The sequence below is a fragment of the Camarhynchus parvulus genome, chromosome 1 (assembly GCF_901933205.1).
Source record: "Camarhynchus parvulus chromosome 1, STF_HiC, whole genome shotgun sequence".
Taxonomy (NCBI): Eukaryota; Metazoa; Chordata; class Aves; order Passeriformes; family Thraupidae; genus Camarhynchus; species Camarhynchus parvulus.
Window position 1 is genome coordinate 31,422,047 of NC_044571.1, and position 26,070 is coordinate 31,448,116.

The 26,070-nt window shown below is 37.7% G+C and overlaps 1 protein-coding gene across 1 annotated transcript in view; it reads left to right on the forward strand.

The window, feature by feature from the left end:
- The window catches only part of MGAT4A (alpha-1,3-mannosyl-glycoprotein 4-beta-N-acetylglucosaminyltransferase A), a 77,730-nt gene that overhangs the window by 21,688 nt on the left and 29,972 nt on the right, over positions 1 to 26,070 (forward strand). The window contains exons 3-9 of the mRNA XM_030960239.1: positions 5,900 to 6,067; positions 8,564 to 8,704; positions 11,188 to 11,321; positions 22,247 to 22,293; positions 22,849 to 22,962; positions 23,578 to 23,653; positions 25,022 to 25,136. Coding sequence (XP_030816099.1) covers positions 5,900 to 6,067; positions 8,564 to 8,704; positions 11,188 to 11,321; positions 22,247 to 22,293; positions 22,849 to 22,962; positions 23,578 to 23,653; positions 25,022 to 25,136 — 795 coding nt within the window. The remainder of the gene's footprint in view (positions 1 to 5,899; positions 6,068 to 8,563; positions 8,705 to 11,187; positions 11,322 to 22,246; positions 22,294 to 22,848; positions 22,963 to 23,577; positions 23,654 to 25,021; positions 25,137 to 26,070) is intronic.

A 26,070-nucleotide genomic window follows, 5' to 3' on the forward strand; every position in this document is an offset into this window, starting at 1 on the left:
TATCTGTTCCTTCTCTAGGTGTTTTACTTATTGAGTATTTGTAACAAATCAATGCCTTGTTGCCAACCAGAGCCTTTTGTCTGTGTGTCCTGTTGTTCTTTAATGAAAAAAGGGGGTGAGGTTTCTATGGTTCAGTTGGACAAGGGCAAGAAATATAAATCAGGCCTACAATTAATTGGCAAAGGTAAGCCCTCTGTGCTTGGCTTGCTGTCTTTTTTGAGTGCCAAGTTTATTGCTGATTACCTTTTTGTCTGTGTAGCAGATCCATCACTTTTGGTGTTTAGCTGGTTTGGAGTTTGAAGGAAAGCTCAGCTGCCTGCTTGTGATATGGGAAGGTCATAAAGCTTTTCCTGATCTTGTCTGATGCATCTGCCTTTGGTAGAACCAGCCATACTAAAACAGAGCTCTTGAGTAAATTACAGCTTGTCTTTTATTTATTTAATTATTTATTTATGTGAATGCAGCCACCTTAGTTCAACAATCTTAATTCAATGTGTTCAATTTTCAGTTGTGAAAATGGCCTGTGATTTAACGTGTTTGGGAACCTGCTTGATTGATAAGATAAATAACAGCTTGCAAAGCTTTCATACTGCTTTTTGTGTTGTAGACTGTAGTTCTTTAGCAGACAGTCAAGGCTTTCCTTGAGGAATAATGGCAATACTGAGGATTGCCAAAACATTCTTTGGCTGCGAAAGGGTTTTCGGGCAATTCTGTTTCCTTTTACAAGTGTGCACTCCATTCAGTTTAAAGTGCACTCAAATAGTTTCTTCATAAAGTTTTCATGTTCGAATAGAATAGGCTGTTCCAATTGGAAGGGAACTACAGTGGTCATCTAGTGCAGCTGCCTGACCACCTCAGGGCTGACCAGACACTAAAGCATGTTGTTCAGGTCATTGTCCAAATGCCTCTTAAACACTGACAGGCTTGGGGCATTAAAAAAATCTAACTTAGCTAAAAAAGTAACATGAATCAAAAACTAAGCTGTTGATGATTTTTATTGACTTTGAGACTCTGTAGCCTTGAAATTGCTTTGATTGAGTTTCCACAGTATGTTTTCTGTTTTGTTGTTCAGTAGATATTTCATTTGGAATTAGAATTCAGCAGGTGTTCTGACAGTGTTGGTAATTTACCTGCAATTCAGATTTATGCTATTTCAGTTGAGCTGAAGTACTCTGCAAAATGCTTTTCTAAATTCAAACTACAGCCTATTTTCTTATTCCTTTATTTGGATGTCCCTTTTTCTCTCAAGGGAAAACTCTTTGCTGTTACAAAAAGCAGGGGTGAAAGTACATGAACAGATTTTTCAAGAAGTACAAAAGCCCAAACTAAGAAATTATACGCAAGCTATGATGTTAAAAACTCCATGTTTTAAAACTTTGAATTTTTATTCAAATTTAGACAACTCTTTAACAATCTACATAGTCAATATTGTCTATGGCTAAGAGGAAAGTGGACTGAGTTTGTAGTTTTGGGTTAGTGGTGTCTTTTTGGAATAATTTTTTTTTTAACAGTTATGTAGTAGAAGAATTGTAAATAACCCAGAGGAGGCTGAGAGCTGAGATTTCATCTCTGGTTAAAAACTGGGAAACCACCCGAGTTTCATTTGAATTTTCACTTTTCAAAAGACTGCATCAACTTTCAAGTGAGCTTGTCTAAATTCTAAGTTCTGCATATTTAAGGGAACATATTGCAACAAAGTAAAAAAGTTGACAAAGAACTGATTCAGTTGACATAGTGTTGGGAGAACTGCACAGCATCTGGCCAGCTAAAATATTTAGTCTTTAGCTTCTGGAGTTTTGCTGGACCAGCTAGAATTTAAGAGAAAAATTATGAAGAATTAATGCTTTCATTTCTCAAGTAATTTCTTAACAAGATATTCATTTTATTTGAGCTTTCTGGCTTCCAGAGAAAAGAGGAAAATTTTCTCATTTCAGTGTAAAATAGTACATTATTCTTAAATAAAACTATGCTTGTATGCTGAAATTATTGGAGACCAGATGTCTTCAATATTGGCTACAGCTGCTGTTAGAGGGATGTTTTGTTTGTCGGAGAACAGACAGATATGTTTGGGGTTCTTCCATCAGTGTTGTAAGGCCGATAACTTACTGTCTGAATTCCTTCTTCTGTTTTCTTAAATAACTCTAGATTTCAGTATGAGAATAAGAACAGAATCCATAATCCTGTAGAAAGTCTTTTTTTACTGGTGGTGATCACTCTGTTTTCTCTGTGGTTTTAGGCTCACTGCTCTCCTTTTTACTGTAATAGCAATCAAAAAAAGGGTTTTCATACTTCTGGACAAGAAATCAATTCAATTTCTTTTGGTTTTGGAGAAATCTCTGAACAATAAAACACTAAATGGTGAAATGTATTTTGAAAATATCAGGTGCACTATTGACTGTTTTGTATATACAATGCTTACAAATCAGCTTTCATAGAATGGGATATCTGAGTTGGAAGGGACTTACCAACAATCATTTAGTCCAACTGCCTGACCCCTTCAGGACTTACCAAAAGCCAAAGCATATTATTAAGTGCATTGTCCAGATGCCTCCTAAATACTTTATGCTCTCCAGGAAACCTGTTCCAGTGTTTTACCAATGTCTCAGAACAGAAATGCTTTCTGATGTCCAATCTGAACATCCCTTGACATAGCTTAAGACCATTCCCATGTGTCCTATCACTAAACACCAGGAAGAAGAGCTCAACACATCCCTCTCCAATTCCCCCTCTCAGGATGCTGCACAGAGCAATGAGGTCACCCCTCCAACCTCCTTTTCTCCAAACTAGACTGACCCAAAGTCCCCAGGCACTCCCCCAGGACAGACCTTCCAGCTGTGTTCCCCTCCTCTGGATGCATTCAGAGAGCTCCACATCCTTTTTAAACTGTGGGCCCCAGAACTGCACACAGCACTCCAGGTGAGACTGCACCAACCACTGCCTTCCCTTCATCTTGCCTTCATCCATGAGGAGGGTGATTTTATCACAGAATGATACCAAATTAGTTAAATAGGACTTTCTCTACCAAACTTGAGCTCAGCCAAAGTTTAAATAAAAATGGAGTCTTAAATTTAATCTTGTAGGCTCATTCTCACATACTTAGTCAGGGCTCTAAAAAGTCAAATTAGAATATTTGTAAAATGCTGATGGCTTAAGGGATGCTTTTCTAAAGCCTGGGACATGTGGTCACTGCTAATGGTGGTACTGTAAAAGTCTAAGTATTTTCTCCTTTGCAAGTGCCTTTCAGTATGTGATCAAATTTGTTGTGGTTTTTTGTTTGTTTGTAAGTAATAAGTATCTGAGCAGTTGATCTTTGAAGTACTGAAAATAGGCTAAAGATACGAGTGTTGGGCATTTAAATTTAATTTGTTTAGTTTAAAAGTACAGGCAGCCATATTATAAAACAAGTACCAAAATGCCAAACTATACATTAATCTCCAAAAACATGAAAAGTGCTCTACTAGTCTTAGAGTTGTAAATGTTTCAGGTCATGTAAGTTCACATAAACAAAGAATTATTTTTTACTTTCATTTTTTACTTTCATTTTACATAAATAACTAGAAAAATACTCATAGGGTAGTAGATGTAAAAATTTTATTGTATTTGTGATCTTAGGATTTTTTAGTTACATTTCACTGGATAATATTGTGCCTAATTGAAAAAAATCGCTGTATATTTGTGAAGGTTAGGTGTCCAGAGTTTATGTATCTTTTAGGGCAGCCTCCTTAACCTAGATATGTCTGGTTGAAGCAGTTGTTGAAGCAAGAAATACTTGTCTAGTATTTCTCAAAGAAATTAATGCTTTTGAGGTCTCCAGTACCATGAATGCAATACCAGTACAGTTCACTGGAAGCATCAGAACTGAACTACTTTGTTAGTTATCATTGGCAAATAAGAATAGCCTCCATGCCAGAAACTTCAAAAAATTTTCCCAGTCTTCTAAGTGCTGCTGACTAAAGCATCAATTCCTATTTCAAGTAGCAGCCTGGATTCAGTCAGCAGTGTATAGTGTGCCTAGCACTGTGGTGTGGGCCAGCAGCTGTGTTCTGGGTTTGTTGGCACAAAAGCAATAACCATTTGGTTTTAATGAAAGAAGCAAAATAAAGCTGGCAAAGGAGATGTTTTTAAGAGGTAGTGAACTATGTTTTTATTTTTCCATCTTCAGAACAGAGGGCATTTTACTTAATTAAGTTTTCTAAACATAATTGGAGCAGTACAGCCCAACTACCAAAAAAAAAAAAAGAGGAAAATAAATGTAAATTGAAAGAATTTGGAGGAAAAGCAGCCTTATTAACAAGGGAAGTTAACTGTAATTCCGTTTTTGCCCTGGTCTTATGTAATATAGCAACAGGAAGTGTTTCAAATTGCTTGCTAAACTTCTGCTTCCCTGCCATTGCAATATGAAAAGACTGGGAATGGATAGGTAAACAGCAAAAGAGATACGTCTGTGGATGTCAGCTGAGTGGCTGGAATATTGGTTGAGTTACAAAATCACTTAAAATACTCTAGTCAGTGTCTGTATATTGATTGAAGGAGGGTGATAGTGATGATGGTGAAGACTTGAGGAAATTACCAATAGGAAGAAGGAAGGATACAAAATCTAGGCCCACCAACTTTACTGGGTGTCAAGAGAAAAGGAAATATATCAGCAAATCGGTTTTGGTGTTTCCATCTCCCTTTTGGTCCCCTTTCAAGAGGATGTGTATGTATCAACATCAGCAGAATTTTGGTAAAAATTTTTTCTTCAGTTCTCAGGCAGTGACCATAATACTAAGTTAAAACTTGGGTTTAAAATTCATATCTCTGAAATACTGTCAAGTTCCACTCATTCTTACAAAATATTCAGATGAGTCTTTCACGAGATGTAACCTGGGCTTTTGTAAGGGGCCACTGCTGTGTGGCTTCTTAAAAGAAATGGTTTGTGGGCATCTGTTCCAAGAAATGGTTCAGAACTGCCTTGTGCTGAGTGCTGAGAGCAGGGAGGGTATCCCTGCTCTGTGGCTGTGGTGGGGGGCATCCCCCTCAATGCCTGCCCCATCCTGGTGTGTGCAGCTGTCCCCTTGCTGTGCTGAGTGGGTGCTGGCACCCAGCTGCTCAGGTGGGGCCGCGCTGGGCTCTGCCTTCCTGGGAGCATTCCAGGTCCTCCAAGCTGAGCAGTGTTAGCCGCTGGTTGGATCTGTCAGCAGGCGTTTGTTCCCACAAATAACCTGGATTGTGGTTTATCTCCCTAGAAAAGTTGACTGCCTATTGTAGCATCCCATGAACTCCCTCCCCTCAGCCAATTCCCAAGGGCATTGCCTTGGAAAGACTTACCATAGAGTTCATTCCTCCTGTGGGACAGACGAGACTCCCTCATGGACCTCTGCCCATGTTTTGCAACCTACCCTGGTTTCTCTTTTCCCTGTTTCCTCACTGGTTGGGTACACCTGGTGACTGCCCCCTCTTCCCTGGAGACCAACTCCCTTTGCCCTGCCCTTAGCTCTGCCCCCATCCCTTCCCATTCTAAAACTCTCCAGAGCCCATGGTAGCCCTCGTTTCTCACCTGCGTTCCCTTTGGCTTCCGCGCAATGAATCTTGCTGGAATTAACTCCTGCAGAAAGAGCCTTCTTGCCTCTCTCGCTGAGCCAGCTGTGATAAGTGTGGTGTGAGTCTGACTGCACTGCCTGAATGTTAATCCAACTGGCTCTTCCACAGGAGGTGCTTGTTGCAAACAGATAATAGGCAGCGGTGTCCACCATCCACCTCTTGCGTTGGGTGCTGGCACCCAGCTCCTCAGGTGGAGCCATGCCGGCTCTCCCTTCCAGGGATAGGCGCTCCAAGCTGAGCAGTGTTAGGTGCTGGTCAGATCTGTCAGGAGGTGTTTGTTTCCACAAATAACCCGGATCGTGGCTTTTGTCCCCAGAAAAGCTGATTGCCTATCAGCGGGAGTTCCACGCGTTGAAGGAGCGCCTGCGCATCGCCGAGCACCGCACGCTGCAGCGCTCCTCCGAGCTCAACGCCATCCTGGAGCAGTTCAGGAGGGCCGTGGCAGAGACCAACGGCAGTAAGAATGCCATGAATAATTTTTCAGGTACACAGTCCAAAATATTTTTTTTATAACTCTGTAATGCCAATATTTCTTGTTATTACTCTGGAATAAGAAATTGCTCACAAGATTGGTGAATGAAACTGTTCAGCAGTGTGAATAAAGTTGTATCTCATGTGGGTGTTTTGGTTTGTTTTTTCCAGTTGTTGTCCTTAATGATTCACTCATCCTTATTCAGTCCCTAAAGTCATAAGAATTACTTAGTCCACACCAAGCTCCCAAAGTTTGGGACTTCTGGTTACTTATCTATTAGGTTGAATATATTTTGATGATTAATTTACATCACTTTTTAAATAGAGTCAGAGGGGAAAAGTGAGCAAACAGAAGAAATGGATGAACTTCAAGCAGTTAAAATAAGCTTAAAAGTCAACTGGAAAATATTAAATCATATAGACTAAAGTATTGCTTATGATTTGTAAGAAGTATGGGAAATGGCCTTTTCAATAACTGGTGATTAAACTGGTAAAATCTTCCTTAAGTTTTTACCCATTTTGGAGACTGATAGTCAGATTTACAAAAAGCTGTTTGGCAATATTAGAGAAAAACACAGCAATATTCACCAGACTATTGATGTTGACTTCTAAATTCACACTGTTACTGTTTTGTTGCTCTGATTTTTGTGGATGGAAGATGAATAACAAGTACAAATTTTCTGTCAAGAGGTCTGACTTGGTAGGTTGCAGAAATTTCACTGTATTGGTCTTAAGGAGTTGGTCTATAAGGAATTGAAACTCAAAGAGTTTTGCAATTCAAAAGCCTGGAACAAGATTTTCTTGAATTTGTTGTCTTCTTGCCTTTGTGCTATGATTTACAATTTTCAATAGGTTTTTTTTGGTTGGGAAATAATTATAATTATAGGCTCCAATGTTGATGCCACTCATGAATTGCTGTCTGACACTAATGACCTGATCTCAGTCGTTCCCTGGATCTCCAGGAATTGCACAGATAAATGTTACATTTAGCATGGTCTATAAATCTTGTCTTCCTATTTTATGTGTGTGGTTTTGCTTTTAAAGTAAAGCGTGGAGAAGCTCAAATAATTTTGATTCTGGATTTAGGATTAAGTTATTACCACATTTGTTTCTAAAATTGACTTAGCTTGCTATTAGGCAATATGTTTATAAGGAGTTATTCTCTTCTGATGCAGCTGAAAGTACTAATTCATTTAACATTCTACCATGTCTGGATCCCAGCTGGGATGGACATGCACTTTTTTCATGTAGAGCCATAATGGGAAGCCATCTGAATTACTGAGCTTTTGTGCTCAGAACATAGGATTAGATAGGTTTTTATTAAGCTTAATACACTTAAGTATACATAATACTCTTTGCTCTCTTTGAAGCTGAAAGAATTCCAGATTGTTTTGTGTAGATCCTTATTCATTCAGACAAGAGCTGTCATACTTGGACAGAATTTAGTCCAGGTTTTGCAGTTGAAGTTAAAGAAATATTAGCAGGAAAAGTAAAATGTGCCTGTGTTGGAGTCTATCGAAATAGACATACCTACTTATGGCATCTATTTACAAAGCTTTTTGCGAGGTGTGACGTGGTAAGGAATTTAGTTTCACCTAAAAATAAATGCTTTAAAAATCCCCAAACATACAGAACCAAAATCCACAACAAATCCCACCTATCTTTGTAGAAGCTCTACTAAGAATCTGAGAGAAATTACACTTACAGCTTTCTTTTTCTTGCATCTCAATTTTATCTCAAGAAACCTTGACTACAGTTTTTTGCTTAACTTGATATTATAAAGCCCATAAGTTTATAAAGATCCATATGCTATCATATTTTTCATTTGAAATGAGTTGTTTTCACACTTGATGCAAGAAAATCAACATACCCAGCTGGGTAATTTTAAAAACTATTATTTGCAACTTTGAGAGCCACCTGGACATACTGAAAGGCAGTTGCAGTAGAAAGAGCAAGAATGATTCTAGTGAAATCTAATAGGATAATTTTTTTTGCAGGAATACTCAAAATATCAACTGTATGTTTAATGCTATTTTATTTTGTATCTCTGTGTGCAGTATATTCCAATATGTATTCATAGCTCTGAAAAATTATTTGTAGTAGTGTTTGCTAGATGGTGATGACCTCTGTAAGCAAAAGTGAAAAATTATTTTGGGAAATAAGCCTCCCATTTGATTAATTGGGGAAAAAACCCAACAAAATCACCAACTCCCCCCAATAAATGGAGCATTCTTTACTTCTGTAAATTCACACTAAGTCTTATGTGATCAAATAAATTTTAACTGGATCTGTAACAAGATTATAGGTGCAAAATTGTCTTGGCCGTTGTTTATTAAAAAAAATGAAATAAGAAAAGCCTTCTTTGTAGACAAAATATGATGACTCAGAAAAGTGCACAATTTATTCTGGCTTTCAGTTAGGACCAAGCTTGGAATTTTATGCTGTTTACTATTGCTTAAAATGTCATATAATTTGTTTTCTACGTTTCTGATTTCATGTATGTTTGCAGATGAGACGCTGAAGCTGTTAAAAGAGCTAACAAGTAAAAAATCTCTTCAAGTGCCAAATATCTATTACCATTTGCCTCATTTGTTGAAAAATGAAGGAAGCCTTCAACCTTCTGTGCAGGTTGGCCTTGGAAGGACAGGAGGTATGCTGATATGATGGTTATTTCATGTTTTATATCTGGAGGACCTTCTAGTTTTAGGAAAAGAATTTACTGCATTTCTTGGTAGATGAAGGACATCTCATTTAACTTGTGTGATATTGAAATCCTTTAAATTCACACTGAATCTGAGATGAAAGGAGCTTGGTTTCAGCTTTGCTCTTTTCTGCATAATCTCAGTCACACCCCATGCCATGTTAAGGTACACATTAAGAAGCATTTAGTTTGGACAAATTTTTTTGTAGCTAAAGGGAAACAAAGCTCAAGCATTTTAGATTCTGGACTGCAAATGGGTATATCCCTTTGGCTTTTCAGATTTGCAGGGCAACCATGCATGGTTATAATTATTTTAGCATTGATGTTTCTCTTGTTCTGAACAGTATATTTCAATATATAAATTAAAAGTCAAGAGAACTAAGATAACCAGATATAATTGCATCAATAAAATCTGGACAGTGTTGTAGTTAATCTTGGTTTGTATTTTTTCATTACTTCAGTGAGTTTGATTGCTCCTTCTTTTAACAGAAGGTATGCCTGTATGACAAATGTGTGGGCTCAGGCCACAGGTTTATTTGTCTGACTATAAATATTTTTTATTTCAATGTTGTTGTTCAGGGAGGAAAAATCTAATCATTCGTTATTGTTTTAAGTGAAGTCTGTATTATGTCCCCCTGGGAATATATAGCAGAAATTTGGAATTAAAAAATAGGAATTGGAATCAGATTTATTTAATTAAACAGAGGGAGGAAATTCAGGGTTTTAGGACTTGATGAAATCTGCTATATCCTTTCACTGCATTCCTGCTGCTATCTGCAGTGTTCCCAGAAGGTAACCAGCCCTGGGTACAGTGCAGAAGAAAAACTATGGAAAAGTTAAGCAACACAGGACTCAAATGGCTTGCTGAAAGATGTAGCTAGGGATGTATTGCTTTGCATTTGTGGTGCTTTTATCAGAGAAAGGTAATTTTGTTGAGGAACTTCCAGGCAGTTCTGTTGTCCTGGACTTGTTTATTTAGAAGAACCAAAACCAGGTGCAAGGAAAGTAATAGAGACTTTCAGCAGTTTTATTTTAAAAGATGACTTCTGAGAAGTTAAATACTTGAGTTCTGAAGAATGGTTATACCAGTTTTATTTTTAAACTTCAGTTAGGGAATTTAATCACTCTTGGTGCACCTTGTCTGAATAATACCATGGTTGTTGATAATTTCCCATTGCACTGGGGTTTGTGTGACAATGTTTTGGTAGCAGGGAGGATACAGGGGTACTTCTCTAAGAGGGGCCAGCAGCTTTCCCTGTCTCCAGTGGAACCAATAGCCAGACCAGCACCACTGGAATAACAGATTGAAGAGGGGGGGAAAACTGCTCAAGGGCAATTGCAGCTGGAGAGAGGAGTGAGAACATGCAAGGGCAGTGCAGAAGGAGGGGAGGAGGTGCTGCAGGGCAGAGTCCCCTGCAGCCTGTGGTGAAGAGCATGGAGAGGCAGCTGTGTCCCTGCAGCCCGTGGAGCAGATGCTACCTGCAGCCTCTGGAGGACCCCATATCACAGCAGGAGGATGCCCAAAGGAGGCTGTGAGCCCATGGGAAGGCCACACAGGAGCAGGCTCCTTGGCAGGACCTGTGGACCCATGGAGAGAGGAGCCCACACTGGAGCAGGCTTACTGGCAGGACTTGTAACCCTGTGGAGGACCCACAGTGGAGGAGCCTGTTCCTGAAGGACTGCAGCTCATGGAAGGGACCCATGCTGGAGCAGTTTATGAAGAACTGCAGCCTGGGGAAAGAACTTCCATTGGACATGTTCATGGAGGACCATCTGCCATAGTAGGGACCCCATGCTGGATCAGGGGAAGAGTCTGAGAAGTCCTTCTACTGAGGAGAAAAAAGTGGTGGAGATCATGTGTGATTAACTGAATTCCAGCCTCCATCCCCCATGCCCCTGTGCTGCTGTGAAGGAGGAGGTAGAGAAATCAGGTGTCAAGTTTAGCCCAGGAAGAAGGGAAGGGTGAGGGGAAGGTGTTTTTAGATTTGGGTTTATTTCTCATTACCCTCTGTTCATTTGCTCAATAATAAATTAACTTCCTCAAGTCTGCTTTGAGGGGTCTCTCCCTGCCCTTATTTCTACCCATGAGCCTTTTGTTACATTTTCTCCTCTCTGTCCAGCTGAGGAGGTGAGTGATAGAGCAGCTTTGGTGGGTACCTGGTGTCCAGTCAGCATCAGCCCATCACACCTACACCATAGTCTGGCATGTCTAGGATTGGGGTTTTTTTGTCTTCTGTGTTTGTTCTGAGAATTGGTGTTAACTGTTAGTCATGCTCCTGATGCTGGGTGGCATATTTTAGAACTATTTTTAATTACTGCAATCTCCACCTTTTAAAACTTTGCATTTATTAAGCAATGCCTTATTGCAAGATTTGTTTTCTATCTTGTGTATGCAATCACTGAAAGTACCTTTCTGGTTTGTTTGATTTCAGTTTCCATTGTAATGGGAATACCTACAGTGAAAAGAAAAGTCAAGTCTTACCTTACAGAAACTCTCCACTCCCTTATTGATAAGCTGTCCCCTGAAGAAAAACTGGATTGTGTTATGGTTGTCTTTATAGGAGAGGTAAAATTGTTTAAATTTTTTAATACAATTTCTAACCTGCCTTTAATCACAAGTAACACTCATTTCAGGAACTGAGGAGGATCTGCTTTTTCTTCAAGATGCAGACAGATGACTCTCTCCTTCCAGGACAAGGAAAGTGTCAGTCTTGGGTTTTGAGATACAATCCTGAAGAGCCCAGCCTTTTCTGTTTATCAGGGGAATGGTGGACATGGGTTCAGTGGAGTGGTTATTTTGCAAATCTTATGTTTATATTTAGTGGCAAAGATGTGTTATTTCTTCAACATAAGAATAATGGCTAAGGAACTCTGTTGTAGGGGAGGATTCCTTCCATTTTCTTTGTGCTGCTGCTTAGTCCTCTGTCAAACAAGTGCTGCAGTTGGAGATGTGAGGCACAGATTGTTATTGAATTAATTTTCTGGACAACGTGGATGTTTGAAGCCCAGACCTTTTTAATGGATTAATTCAGTGTTCAGTTGGACTGTTTGTTCACTTTGGCTCTGATTTAGTGGAAATCAAATTTAGGAAAATGATAGAGTACTTTCAGAAATAATTCTGTTAGATGCTGGGAATTGCATGTACCTATTTTGTTCTCGATGCCTTTCTCAGAAGCCTGACTTGGACAGTGGGAAATTTATATTTATGTTTGACCTTCATCCATCTAGCTGTAGTGCTCTGCTGAAACAGTCTTTTATAAGTCCCACAGATGAAAATTCAAATCCCCAATTATCACTGGAAATTGTTTTAATTTAGTGAGCTGGTGTCCATTCAGGGATGAATCAGTAGAAAATCAGTCATTTTAATGCTTCTATTATCAACATATTTTAAAACTTTCATTGGAAAGTTTGTAAACATTTTGCTTTTATCTGAGAATTGTTTCTTAGTATTTTCTAATGCAAATTGCTCTATTTTCTTTTTCTTGACAGCCAGTCAAAAACTATCTGTCTGGATAGATACAGTTTTTCTGGGAAAAAATGCTTTTAAAACATTCCTTGGTTGAGAGTATCAAGGAACAGAATTCTTTCTGAATTACTGGAATGCTGTGTTTTTCTTAACTGTATTAGTTGGAGAAATTTTATTGCCTGTGAATGTGGCTTATTTTCAAGGTTTAAAACTGAAGTTTCTTTTGTTTTGCTTAAGGAGGTCTGAACTATGAGGTCTGTCTGTTATCATTGGATTCTCTGTCTTCTGCAAGATTTGGAATAGGAATGAAGTGTCCTCAGTGCCCCATCTTTTGTTGCCTTAGACAAGGCATATTGCTGTACCTGGGTTTTCCATAGCTGGAAACTTCCTTCCTTTGAGGTGCTGTGGAATACTCTCACCTTGGGAGTGTTTCTACAGAAGTGACCACCAGTGAACTGAACATTTCAACAGGGGAGCTGCTGCTCCTGTGCCCATGGAGACTTGTGTGGTTACACAGCAGTCACCCCCTGTGTCTTACCTCTTTATTGCACTTTGAGAGCAGTTCTTTGTGCTTATTCAGGTACTGCAAGTCAGGAATGTATGGGAACATCTGAAGAACCAAAGTTTATATTTTTGTTCTCTTGTAACCACTTGCTAGATTTGCATTTCTTTTTCTTTACTCCATCCAATTTATTATTTTTCCTTCTTTATTCTTGGACCATGTTTTTATTTTCTTAAGCTCAATATCTTACAGTTTGCTTTGCAGTTGCTACAGGGAACTCTCTACATGATTAATATGGTGCATTTAATACTTCGTCCTGAATTACACTGTGCTTTTTCTGAGTTATTCTGTATATTTCAGTTTCCTTCTGCAAGAGGAAAACTATAGGTTTAATAAGCATTTTCTCTGGCTGTTTGAAGGAAGGCCTACTCCACTGGTAGACTTCTGTTTCTCCTTAGAAAAAAAGAAGGGCTGTGTCTTTTAAAATAGCCTTGTCTGTCCCCTCTTATCTGTGGCATATCCCAGTCTGAAATGCATTAGATTATTGCTGTCAGTAACACGTGCAATAAGAAGGGCTTATTTAAAAATACATTAGAGCTTTGACCAACTATGCTTATTTAAAAAATTATGTCAAAAGTTTCTAAAAAAAGGTATGGCCTCTGCTCAAACATATGTGCAGTTTAAGTACAGCAAGAAATGGTCATAGGGTGAGGTTATGTAATTTTGCTAATAAGCTTAAAATTACTATCTGTGCCTTGTCTACTGCTTGCAGCAACAACAAAAAAAAGGAGCAGAAGGCTACAAAAGTATTTTTAGAAGAAAATTATAGGAAAAACCAGCATTTTAAAAGGATTTGAGTTTTTTTCTTGCTATCTTTATTTGAAAAATCAAATTTACAGTGGTTAAGAAGCATTGCTGGGAGCCATAGTTGTGGACTGTAATCTCTGTGCTAAGCACACTACAAAACTCTTCTTAAAACTGCTATTTTTTTAGTAGTTAAATCTCACTCATTTCTTGTAATTTCATTTTTTACTATAAAACAAATTAGAAGGCTAATGGCCTTCTGCAAACAGCATCAACAGTGTAAACAGAGGAACTGGTAAATATAGATGCATTATGGTTGCTAAATAAAGAGATCTGCATATTCATTTACTGTATGGATATTTCTCAGTAATATAACTGTACACAGTAAATTTCCATACTGGAAGTTCAAGAAACTCTGAAATATCTCAGCTGATGTGACAACTAATCACCAATTTAAATAATTACTAGAATTGCTTGACAGTAAACTGTTCAATTGTCCTAGTTACTGACATGTGTCTGTGTTCTCCAATTGGTTAAAATCACTTTATGGCAGAATAATTTGCAGGTATTCATTAGGATGACTAATAAATAGGTATGATTCATTATTCCTTAATGCTTCAAAATCTTTCTGTTCCCCCTCACTATGTAGCTAGTTCCTAGTTCATATGAGTTGAAAACAAATTATTTAAATCTCATTAACCTGCTTTGTACAAGAACTTGTTTTCAGAATAAGCCATAGACTCTAGGTTTAAGAAATCATGAACTCAGAGTTAAAATTGTTGTCTAGTATTTTTATTTATTAGGGTTTGCAATTAACATGGGAAACATGGTTTTGAAGTACTTTAAATGAACATAGTGGAGCAACAGACATATATAGACAAACACAGTTGAATATGAGAGAAATTAGAATTCTTTCCTGGTATCTAAACAAAATGTTATTTCTTTTTTCCTGTGAGGAGGTCTCATTTACAATGAAGAAAATGTACCTTAGACTTGTTCTAAATATATCAGAAATTATTGGCAGTCCACTTCATTAATCAGAGACTGCACTTAGCACAGTCTTTTGTACAAACAGTAATCAGTGCATACTGGAAAGACTATAAGCCCTTGATTTGACCAAAAGATATCAGAAGGACAAATCATTTCAGGAAGAATTGGAAGCCACTACAGGTATGCAAAAGCATTTTGCTATTTCTGTGTGCTGCTGATTACATCTGACTAGGTAGTAATTGACCAACCATTTGCTCTTGGATCATTAGGCCACAAGTTTTACTTTCTTACATATTCCTTATTTAAATCTTACTTTGTTGTTCTATGTATGTACAGTTCACTCAAGCTGGAAAATTTTACATATCTTGATTATCTTTAACTATCATTGTGTTATCTCTTTATGTAAACAGCGGCTGCTAAATTAAGAGATGTTGATCTTGAGTAGTGTTTTCTCTGTGCTCCTTCTGTGGAGAATCTTATTTATTATTTCTTTGGAAAAGTTTCTGTCCTGGTTAGGTCAGTGTGACACAAGCACCCAGCAAAGTGCCATCCTGTGCATGGATGTGAACACAGCCTTAGCAAATTAAGGTATTGGGTGCATGTACTGGGTCAAATCTTGATGAACCTGTTTTGTAGGTATTGACACTGCACTGCAATATGTAAACCTTCTCCACCAAATAAGCAAGGCTGTATTTTCACCTCTTCTTGCTCCAGGCCTCAATTATAGTTCTCTCTGATCAGCAGCTCTCTAGATAGAAATCAAAAGAGTGTTTTGATTGTCTTGCTCTCAACCTGGATGTATTAGCATCATCCCAGCTACAGAAATGTTCATGCTTTCTGCTAATTGTTTGTGAGCTGCCCCTTCTTGGAACTGTCCTGGAGAGTGTATTCCCAGTCCCTGAAAGATCTGACTGTGCATCTGGAGTCGGAAAAAGTCTTATAGATCTTAGTGTGTACATAAATATGTGTATGTGTGTAATGTATATACATTTTTAAAAAATCAAAGCTGTTATGTCAAGATACATTATCTACACTAAATAACATTAAAGGCATACAGAGATGGAAATCTTTGTTTTGGACATCTCACTCAAAGCTGATCAGGATGAACACACCTTCTTGATACACTGCCAGCTCTTGTATCTGAAAAGGTAGCTTGACCTGTCAGTGAGAATCTGAGATATTTATGCTGTTTTTGCAGTCCCTCTCCTTTGTCACCTAAGCTTTGGTACACAGGAGTATGGACTGCTGATACTGGGCACCAGCATAGGATTTTATGCTTCTCTTTTCATGTCAGTGACTAGCAAAATTTCAAGAAGGAATTAAATCAGTGATAAAAATCTTTCTTAGATCTAAGAAAAGATCCTTGACAGGATTTGAAAACTTGAATGTACCTGAGACAAATTTGATATCTCAGCACAAAGATAAAATCCAGGATTTTGCTCTTTCCCCAAGCCCTAGGCTTGTATGACTGAAATGCTTCTCTGAAATGCTTGCTGAGGTGCACTGGGCCACAATAACTACCTGATGCTTCTGGTAAGGGAACATCACTATTGACAGCAGAGATGTCTGATCTCTCTGGTGACATCTAGGGTATTTGTGAGGTGGGAAGTAGCAGTAATAATCTTATTTCAGAAGCATTGCAGCAGGTGACTTCATACTTGTGTGGTGGACTGAATTGGCACTGAATTTTTGGACAACACTATCAAGTTTTGCTACAGTGGTCTGCCTTGACCTAAAAATTCCTTCTGTCCTCAAAATAAAGAGCACAAATTGGAGAAGGGTACTTTAGACTACACAGCAACTGCCTATCTTCTGGAAGACAAACTGTCCATACCATTTCAACAGTGGCTTCCCAAGGAGAACAAAAGGTTTCCCATGCTGCAAGGCAATATGTGCTGCTTTCTTTCAGACTCCACACAACTACTAGTGGCTGTATGACACTAGCATAACTTGCATCTGAATGTCTGGTCTTGCATTGTAATGTGATGCTTTTTGCTCTGGCTGGCCTTCTTAAAAACTCAGCTTGTTCTTTGACATGCTGTTGTGGTTCACAGCACAATCCATATGGATATTTGCTCTCATGATTGAGGATCTGACAGGCAGGGCACAAGGGTAGGGAGAAAGAAGAGTGGAATGCTACAAGAGTATACTTGTAATCCTGCTATTGCTGCCAAAGGCTTTTGCATTATGAAACCCTCTCCTGAACTGCTTTGGGTTAATCATAGAAATGACTGGAGACAGAAAGAAATGTCTTGCCTATGTGGTGGAGGGGGGAATTTAAGGGAGAGATGAAGTCATTAGCACATGTAGGACACAGGCTGCATTTTGCTTATGTAACATTAGCTGGTTATGTTATGACAGTATTCTCATTCCTGTTTCTTGCCTTGCTACTTGATCTCATGTTTCCTGTATTTAACTTGAACTCCCCGCTTCAGATTTGAAACAAGACACAGTATTCCTGAATATAATTATTTTTCAGCTGCATTTGTTGAACTCTAAAAGATGATACTACCTTTTTCCACAGGTTTTGTTTATATGCATACACTACTGCAACCACTGGAAGCCACTGCTGCACGTTTATTCCTTAGGGCTTTGTCTTCACTGCATATATATCCCAAAATATGTCGAAATGGCACATTAGGGGCTGTTTTTTTCCTATGAAAATTTTATGCCTTTTATATAGGTAATGATACTTATATGTACTTTTACTATTTCAAGGCAAATAAAAGTGTAGTCTGCCTTTTCTGAAGGCTGCAATTTTATATTGCTTGTCATTACATGAAATACATGGTAAAATTATCCCACTCCTGTTCTATGGGATGATGAAAGATCAAGCAAAATTGTAATTTGTAAGCAATGAAATGACCACACTATGCAGATTAGCATGCTTGTTTCTCAGGGTGTTCTTGAATAATGTAAGTCTTGCTTCTAGTCGATTTCATTTAAGAATTGAGATCTGGATAATCTAGATAATCTAGTCTAAATAAATTTCCAAGATGGTGAAAGTCCTCAAGGTCAAGAATTTAGAGGAGTAGCTGAGGTCTCTTGGTTTGTTAAACTTTGAAGAGAAGACTGAGAGGTGACTTCATCACAGTCTGCAGCTTCCCTGACGTGGTCAATGGAGAGGGAGATGCTGATGTCCTTTCTCTGGTGACCAGTGACAGGACACATGGAAATGGTGTGAAGCTGCATCAGGGGAAGTTCAGAATGGACACCAGGAAAAGATTCTTCACAGAGTGGTCAGCCATGGGAATAGGCTGCTGGTGGAAGTGGTCGTGGGACCGTGATTGTCAGAGTTCAAGAAGCATTTGGATGATGCCTTCAGCCGTATAGTTTAGTTTCAGGTAGTCATTTGAGGAACTGGGTGTTGGTCTTGATGATCCTTTTGGGTCCTTTTTAGCTTGAGAGATTCTATGATTGCATTTTTTTAATGCATTTGCCACTTAGGACAGTAAATCAACTTTTGGTCTTAAATGCTGTGGTTTTTCTTACATTTTTAGACAGTCTACCTTCTGTCATTCTTGAGGGTATGAATTTAACAGTATGAAAGGGCTGATTCTTAAAAGAAGAAATCTTGGTTTTGTAGGACATTTGGCTAGCTGTTCATCAGAACTTTTTAACCTCTCACTTTGTCTGCTAGCTAATGTAGTCTGCTGCTTTGCTATGCACACACTCACTCATAAAAATCAATCAAGAAGTTCAGAAAGTTCACTGATACTCTGGCTCTTTCTGTGTTTGTTGAGAATTATGATGTCTGTTCAGACAAATGTTAGAATAATCACAAATTTGATGTGCAGCCTTGCCAGCACTTCAGAAAAGTGTTTTAGAGAATTGGAGTACAGCATTTTGCAAAAACAGAGGAAATTTTTAAACTTTTTTCACTGACAATCTGCAACTTCAGTTTGTTCTACAACAGATTCTGAGGCTTTTTTAAAAGAGAGATTCATCAAAGCATTCTACATGTATTTGTCATCAAAACTGTTGATGTAAACAGTTAGACTTTAGATACAGCCATGTTCACTGGCTTATGAAACTCCACAGATCTCATAAACTAGAATCTTCTTTTCTTGTTGAAAGTTTAGATAGGCTCAAGGGGATGCTAATGAGCTACCTTAAAGATGAGTCTACTGTGGAATGTTAAATACACAAAATCACATCTGTCTCAGGAAGTAACCTGAACTGAAAGTACTTGGAGTGTGGATGATAGCAGGAGGGAGTGTTGTATGTGCTTGTCTTGTTCTTGTTCTTTGCTATGTATCATTTCATGGCTGCCTTTGATGGAAGCAAGGTGCTGATGGGAATCAATCCTTGGTCTGGTGTGAATAAAGGAAGATGTCTTACTTCAAGTGTTTTGCATTGTCTTGAAGATCAGTAATTTCATATGACTAGGAGGAAAGAACAGGCCAAACGATTTGAACTGCTGATACTAAAATAACCATCCCTACTTAAGCCTTTCATTACGAAATTCTCTGAGATCCACTCACCAGGACAAAGTTCTTTGTAAGGCTTCATGTGATTCATTGATAAGATATATCCTTGTGGCTGGAAATTATCTTTGGTTGGGGCCTAACACAATTTTGCATTTAATTGCTTTGAAGGGATTTATTCTTAAAGTATTCATTGGTGCTTCTTTTTTAGGGGTCCAGAATTCCTAGGGTTTTCTTTTAATCTTCAGCCTTAGGAGTTTTAGTAAGAAAAAATGATAGTTTTAGGAATGCCTTTGGATTTGATAGACAAAAGCATTGATAGCTGTATTGTTGTGATCACCAGCAACATTTCACTTCAATAGGTACAAGCAGCACTGATGCCATGAAACAGATTTTAAGTTCATCAGGTTTACTCCAAAATCAACCAGATGATTTTCGCTGGAAACCTAAAGAACAGTCACACATTTTCTTTCTTGGCGGCTTCTTTTTATAAATCTGGATTTGTCTTGTCCTGTTTAAGATTATTGGAGATGAGCAGTCTTGTGTCCTTCAGGTTGATAAAGAGGACCTCGTATCTTATTTTGTCAAGGCAGTAAACACTTCATTCCTCGAAAATGGGGAATAGATTTTGATTAATAATGAATTTTTTTTCCTGTTGCTTTTAAGCTGCTGATTGAATTTACTGATACTGCTTGAAAGATCCTTATATTTAATTTAGCTATTCCAGATTTCCTTCCACTGCTACCCTGCAAGGTCTTCTGTCTACTTAACTCTTCCCTTGGTATAGTCACAGCTTGATCAAATCTGTTGTGTATTCTCATTTCATGATGTTGTACGAATTAACATCAAAGTGCTACCTTCTTGGGACATGTCCATGCCAATGGGTGTTGGCAAAGATCCTACCTATTGTTAGACTGGGCAATGAGAGAACTTGGTTGTCTCTTGAAGTTCTGATGTAGAAAGATGTTTTGTGTTGAAATACTGGTTCTGAATCTCATGTGGAGCTGGTAGATATAAATACAACTGCTTATTTTAAAATGATGGCAGAATACAGTGTTTTAATACATTGTGAAAAATGACATCAACTCTTCTCATCTACGTGTTCTTTTTCTCTCTAAAAGTGTCATCTGCTTTTGCACTAGAGTGATACAGTGATTGCTGATTGAGAAGGAAAAGTTGCCTACTAAGCCAGCAGTGGTATTTTCTGTATCTCATGTTCATAGCAGCTACACCAGACCTTCTTGACTTTTTGTGGCAGCCGAGATTACCATATGAGATTGGAAGACTTCAAGCTACATCTTTTTGATGTGATCCTATTGTGATTGCAGCTCTGACTGGGGGAACTGCCAGCCTTTCATGTGAAGCGCACAAATAAATAGTGGGAAGTAGGGAGATAACTCTCTTATTCCAGACTTTTTTTTTCTGATTATGGTGTTTTCTGTACAAGACTGTAAGGTTTTACAAGCAGTAGCAAGGCTTCATGATAGTCTGGAAAATAGGTCAAAACTATGTTCCTGCTAAGGAGATGTGCACTAAGGCACAGGCTTGCGATCAAATATATGATTCCAGTTGACATGAAGTTTGGCATTTATTTTAATCTCTGTAAAACTGAATAGAAACTAGCTGTGTTTCTGCTGAGTGTGTGTATGTAGATATATATAAATCCTATATTTTCTATGCAATTTCAGTATGGACTGTATTACACGTGTTGGAGTTCTTAATGCTGGACTGAGTAATTGAAATTTGGCATGCCAACTGAAATGCGAATTTTTGTCTTTTCACGTGATGATTGAACTGCAATTTCTGTGTTGTTAACATTTAAAAGGTTTTGAAAAGAGAGGAAAAGAAATGCTTCAGTTAAAGATGGATATACTGAAATTATTTTTAGGTAGTCACTAGGTTGCTGTGATTTGCAGCTGTTACATGAAACAGAAAAAGTTATGTGTAACTCCATGCTATTAATTAAATGTGTATAAACAATCCATAAAAGTATTTAAATAGTGATGTATAAAGGTCCATATGGACTTGTGAGTCTCCTTGTATGCAACACTGTGCGAGATGAGTTTTAAATTGTGAGCACCTTACCAGCTTACTAAAACTTCTGCCCAGCATTAGGCATAGCACTTAAAAGAAAATACTGGTGACAAAATTACAAGAAATACTTTCTCCTCACATGTTCTTGTGGTATTTAAAATCTGCTTTTGGAAGAAATCCACTGCTGTTGTTATCCTTTTTGAAAAGCATGCGTCACTGGCATTATGTTTGATTTCATAAAAATAAATGTTTAAAAAATAGAAATGGTGATTTTTTTAAGATCAAAGGGTGAGCACCTTTATCAAACAAGATTAACAGTTCTGTAGAAAGGCTTGGGAGGGATTTATTCTCTGTGTATAATCCTTTAATGATATCCTGTGTTACAAATTCATCAGAAAAAATTTGAACTGTTCCTTTGTTTCTGGTATTTCAAAGACAACTCTTTCTCCAGAATCCTCATGATCCAGAATCTGGGTTGATTTATAGACTATTCTTTTCAAAAATTTAAACAGTATGTCAAATCATTAAATTAGTAAGTGTAACAAAGACCAGGGCTTTCAGTCACATTTATGAGTTCACAAATTCTCTTTTCTTGCCCAGTGCTGGGAATTTAGATGATCTAGACTCTTCCAGAATGTCACAATTTGTATTTTCACCAACAAGTAATTTTTAGAATTGTTGCATCTACAAGAACTGAGCGATTGATGGGATTGGTTGTCTCTCAGATTTAGTCTCTGATGCAAAAAAGCAGCCCTGGTCAGAAAGGTGGCAGCAGGCTCACTGCTCTCTGTGGTTAGGGCATTTGCTTTAAATGCAAAGCTTAGGAGATGCACTTTTGAAAGAGGACTCTGTGTGTGTGTATGTGTGTGTGTGTTTGTGTGAGTGCGTTCAATGCATTGTTTTCCAGAAAGATTTCATCAGTAATATTTTCTTATGTATTATTGTTATTGTTGCATAATAATATTATGAAGTTCTTCCTAAACAAACACTCCGTGATCATTTTGTCATCAAGAACGTGAGTTTTAACACTTTTCTGTTAAGTGTAGGTATGAGATAATTATTCCCCTCTGTTTACAAAAAATTTCTCATATTAGAGGTAAGACATAGTTACATGTGTGTTGTTCTTTAATTGCTCCAATATCTTACACAATGAAAGTGGTTTTCAAGGACAGCCACCTGCAATGTTTATTTTACTTTGTTCTTTTGACACGTAATTCTAGAACTATCAAGTAATCTATTCTTTTTTTTTGTTTTTTTTTTTTCCCCAGACTGATCTTGATTATGTTAACAGTGTTGTTGCAAGCCTGGAAAGAGAGTAAGTTGTAGTTTTAATTGGGGATTTCTTAGTTTATTGATGATAAAATAAATCAGATTGTAATGAGCAATTAAAAATATTCTGGAAATAAGAGGTCATGCATTTTTGTCTTGTGGAGCTTTGGATTTTTGAACAAAAAAGTAAGACAAACTAAGAGGCAGTGATTCAGTCAAACTGCAAAACAGTAAGTGGGATTAAATTATTTGATGCACCATAAACAGATGGGATTGTTTACACATGAACGGAAATTTGTGACATCTGTGTTAGGGCCTTGTATTCTGTATGTTCAAAGAGAACTGTAGGATAAAAATCACTAGTTTCTCTGAAAAAGCACAAAAAATGTTGAGAATGTAGTTTGATTCTGATTGGCAGAAGGTGATAGAGCTCTGAAGGACATGCTAAGGAAAACAATACTTTTTTCTATACTACTGTTCTTCTATATGGCTCATTTGAGCAAGTCCTCATACCAAACACAACAACTGCTCCAACAGACAGCGAGCAGGAACTACAGGACTCAGAATCTCTCGTGTGACTTCAGGATGTTTCCATTGACAGGTTTTCTACAGAGATCAATTCTGGCTTGGTGGAAGTAATAGCCCCTCCTGCAACATACTATCCTGACTTGACAAACTTGAAAGAAACATTTGGAGACTCAAAAGAGAGAGTGAGGTAGGTTTATTCCCCCAGATCTTTTCCCATCTCCTCCCACACCCACACTTTGGTTGTTTATAAAACGGCAAGTGGGATGTGAATTCTTGAAATGTTTTCTTACTGTAGTTCTTGCAAGTGTGGGGATGCTAAAAGTGTTCTGTGAATCCATCTCATTCTTAGCTACATGCTGCTCTGTGCATGATCAGAGTCCATGCTTGGTTGAATCCATTTAGTGTTAAAATCTGGGAGGAGAACTGAGACTTTTGATATACTTTTATTCCTGTATGTGGACTCTTTCATTTGCTGGTTTTCTTCATGAAATACAGGGTAAAACCCAGTAGTACTTGTTGAGTTACCATTTTAAATGCACATGTGTTTTTAGTGAAATGTCAGGTAGTTGTCACAAAGTCAGGTTCAAATTAAACCAGTTTGATGTCTGTATTAAAGCATAAGGTGAAAGCTTTGTTCCTTTTTTTTTCAGAGAGTGGATTTCCTGAGGGAACAATGCCAAAAGCAGCTATCCTAACATTTCACTAATATGTGTCATTCTTCTTAATGAAATTTACTTTATATTGTCAGCTTGTATTGAAATAACAGTTTTTCATAAACCGTAAGCTTTCAATTTAATTTCAGATGGAGAACAAAACAAAACTTGGATTATTGTTTTCTTATGATGTATGCCCAGAAAAAAGGGGTTTATTATATTCAGGTAAATTTTTCTTCTTTATTTTGAGACAAGTTTTCAAATGAGTCTCTGGAAATTATGTTGTTGGACACATCAGAAGGCCCTACACAGAACAGAGAACTTGATCCTGTCATTTAAAGAGAGCATTAAGTATGGTGGTTATGGTATATGGGAAAGTAACTTGAGCAGGATACTGTCTCACTGTCTCTGAAGTAGAAAGTAGTTTATCCTATGTCACTTCTCTTAAGAGGCCTAGCAAAAAAAAAAAATGAAGGAATCCAAACAGCTTAACTATTTTTTCCTTGTCCCTGAAATGAATTATTATTGAGTTGCCTAGGCAAAAAAAAAAAAAAAAAGCCAGCATAGTTTTTTTGTGGGAATGAATGAAGCTAAAATCTATTTTTATTTTCTTTTGAAAGTGCAGTGTCACTTTAATATGACTGTTGTGTGTAGACATGGAATTTTTTAAGAGGTTTCTAACAACAGAGTTAAGTAGTTCTTCACTTTAGCTCAGAATTGTTCCTATCATGTGTTTCTGCTTTGAAGTAGAAGTCTTACCTACAGGTATTGCAGATTTAGTAACTGCACTGATGATCTTTATTTAGATGTTGTGCCTGTGTCCTTGGGGTGTAAAGTCCCACCCATCTCATCTAGTTTTCACAAAGCTATGCTGACTCCTCTCTGAGAGCTGTTGGAGTCTCAGCTCTCTGGGAAGCTGCAGAGCCAATAGCATGTGACAGTCTGCTTTGATACTGAGAAGTTGCACAAATATTAGTGCCAGCACAGGGGGGAGGGCATGACTGCACTGTGAGAAAGGACAGGAGAAGCAGGATCCCTAATGCAGCAATGGCCTTACAGCACTTACTGTGAACTAAGGGGATGTAGCACCCCGTGTTGGCAGTTCTGCAGCCTGGACTAGGTGGTTGTGGACTGCAGATATTGTATCTCTTAGCCTCTTGTCTCAGAGGAGGAACCCTTTCAGTGCTCTTATATTTGTGAGTAAGCAGTCACATTTGTGTACAGATAATACAGATATTAAACTTGTTCTGATGATGCAGACTAACATTATTTCATGGATGTTTTTCCTTTGAAGAAAGAAGCTGGAAAAGCAATGTTCTAAAGTAAGAAGTCGAGATCTGTTTGTGGATTCTTACTCGTTTCTGTATTACTTTTCCACAAGGATTCTGTATTAGTTCTCCACAAACAGACAGACTGATCCCTACAATAGTTATTCCAGGCTGTGGCATCTATGTTTTATATCAGTGCTAGCATTAGAAATACATGGCTATGTGTTAGCAATATAATATAAGTTAGTATTTCCTAGCTGTACTTTTTTCTATTGCTTTGCTAGTGCTTTTTTTTAATGTTGATATTACTTCTACCTTCCTCTAGCTTGAAGATGACATTGTTGTCAAGCAGAATTATTTCAGCACAATAAAAAATTTTGCACTTCAGCTTGCTTCTGAAGATTGGATGATTCTAGAATTTTCTCAGCTGGGTTTCATTGGTAAGAAAATGTTCACTTTTGCACTTTGAAAGAACACATTCATATTTAAACTGTGAATTAATAGTGATCTGACTTCAAAGCTTTCTTCTTTGTACTGGAAATAGACCAAGAAGTAGAAATTAATTGCCTTTTTTTGGAACTCTGGTTTAGCTCATGGTTGTTGCTTTTGCCCCTCATTTGTTTCATATACTTTTGTATGATAGAGGCAAACTCCAAACTGTTGGAAAAGAGGGCAATTTTATAACCAAAAATTAATTTATAAAAATACTAACAATCAAACTGTGAGGCATGATTTATTTTTAATTTAGCTGCTGTTAAAACAAAAATGTATTTGAAACATAACTGACTGAAGAAAGAAAAACCATGATAATTAGCTCCGCCTAAAATAACTTGCTGTTTGTGCCAAAATTTCCAAGAATTAGCAGGCCTCAGTTTGTTGCAAAGCCTGCTCTATCTCCATCTTTCTACTTCATGAAGGAGGTTAGGACAATCTGTTCCTTTCTAGATGCAGTCAGTCTATCATTTGCAATTAGCAACAGTGAGAGGACTTAATGCAGGATCTTGGGTTGTGGATCAGATGTCAGGATGCTCTGGAAATTATGGTTCTTTGCTTTTACACTAGCATCTTTTCATGGAGAGATACTAGACTTAACAAAAAAGCAGTGATAGAGAAGTTTGGAAGAGATTTTAGAAATCAAAATGTTATTCCATTACTACACTAATGTGTCATGATCTTTTTAAAAGCAGCAACCTGGAGATATGCAAGGAAAAATCAAAATCTGGGGTAGACTTTGGAGATTCCTGTGGCAAACACAAATGGTTCCAATATGAAGTCTGTAAGCTGAGTTCAGAACAGAAAGAAAATCCTATGTGTAACAGACAAAAGTGCAGCCCTGAGTTCTGTCATTCTCTTGGAAATTCTTGTTGTTTTCTT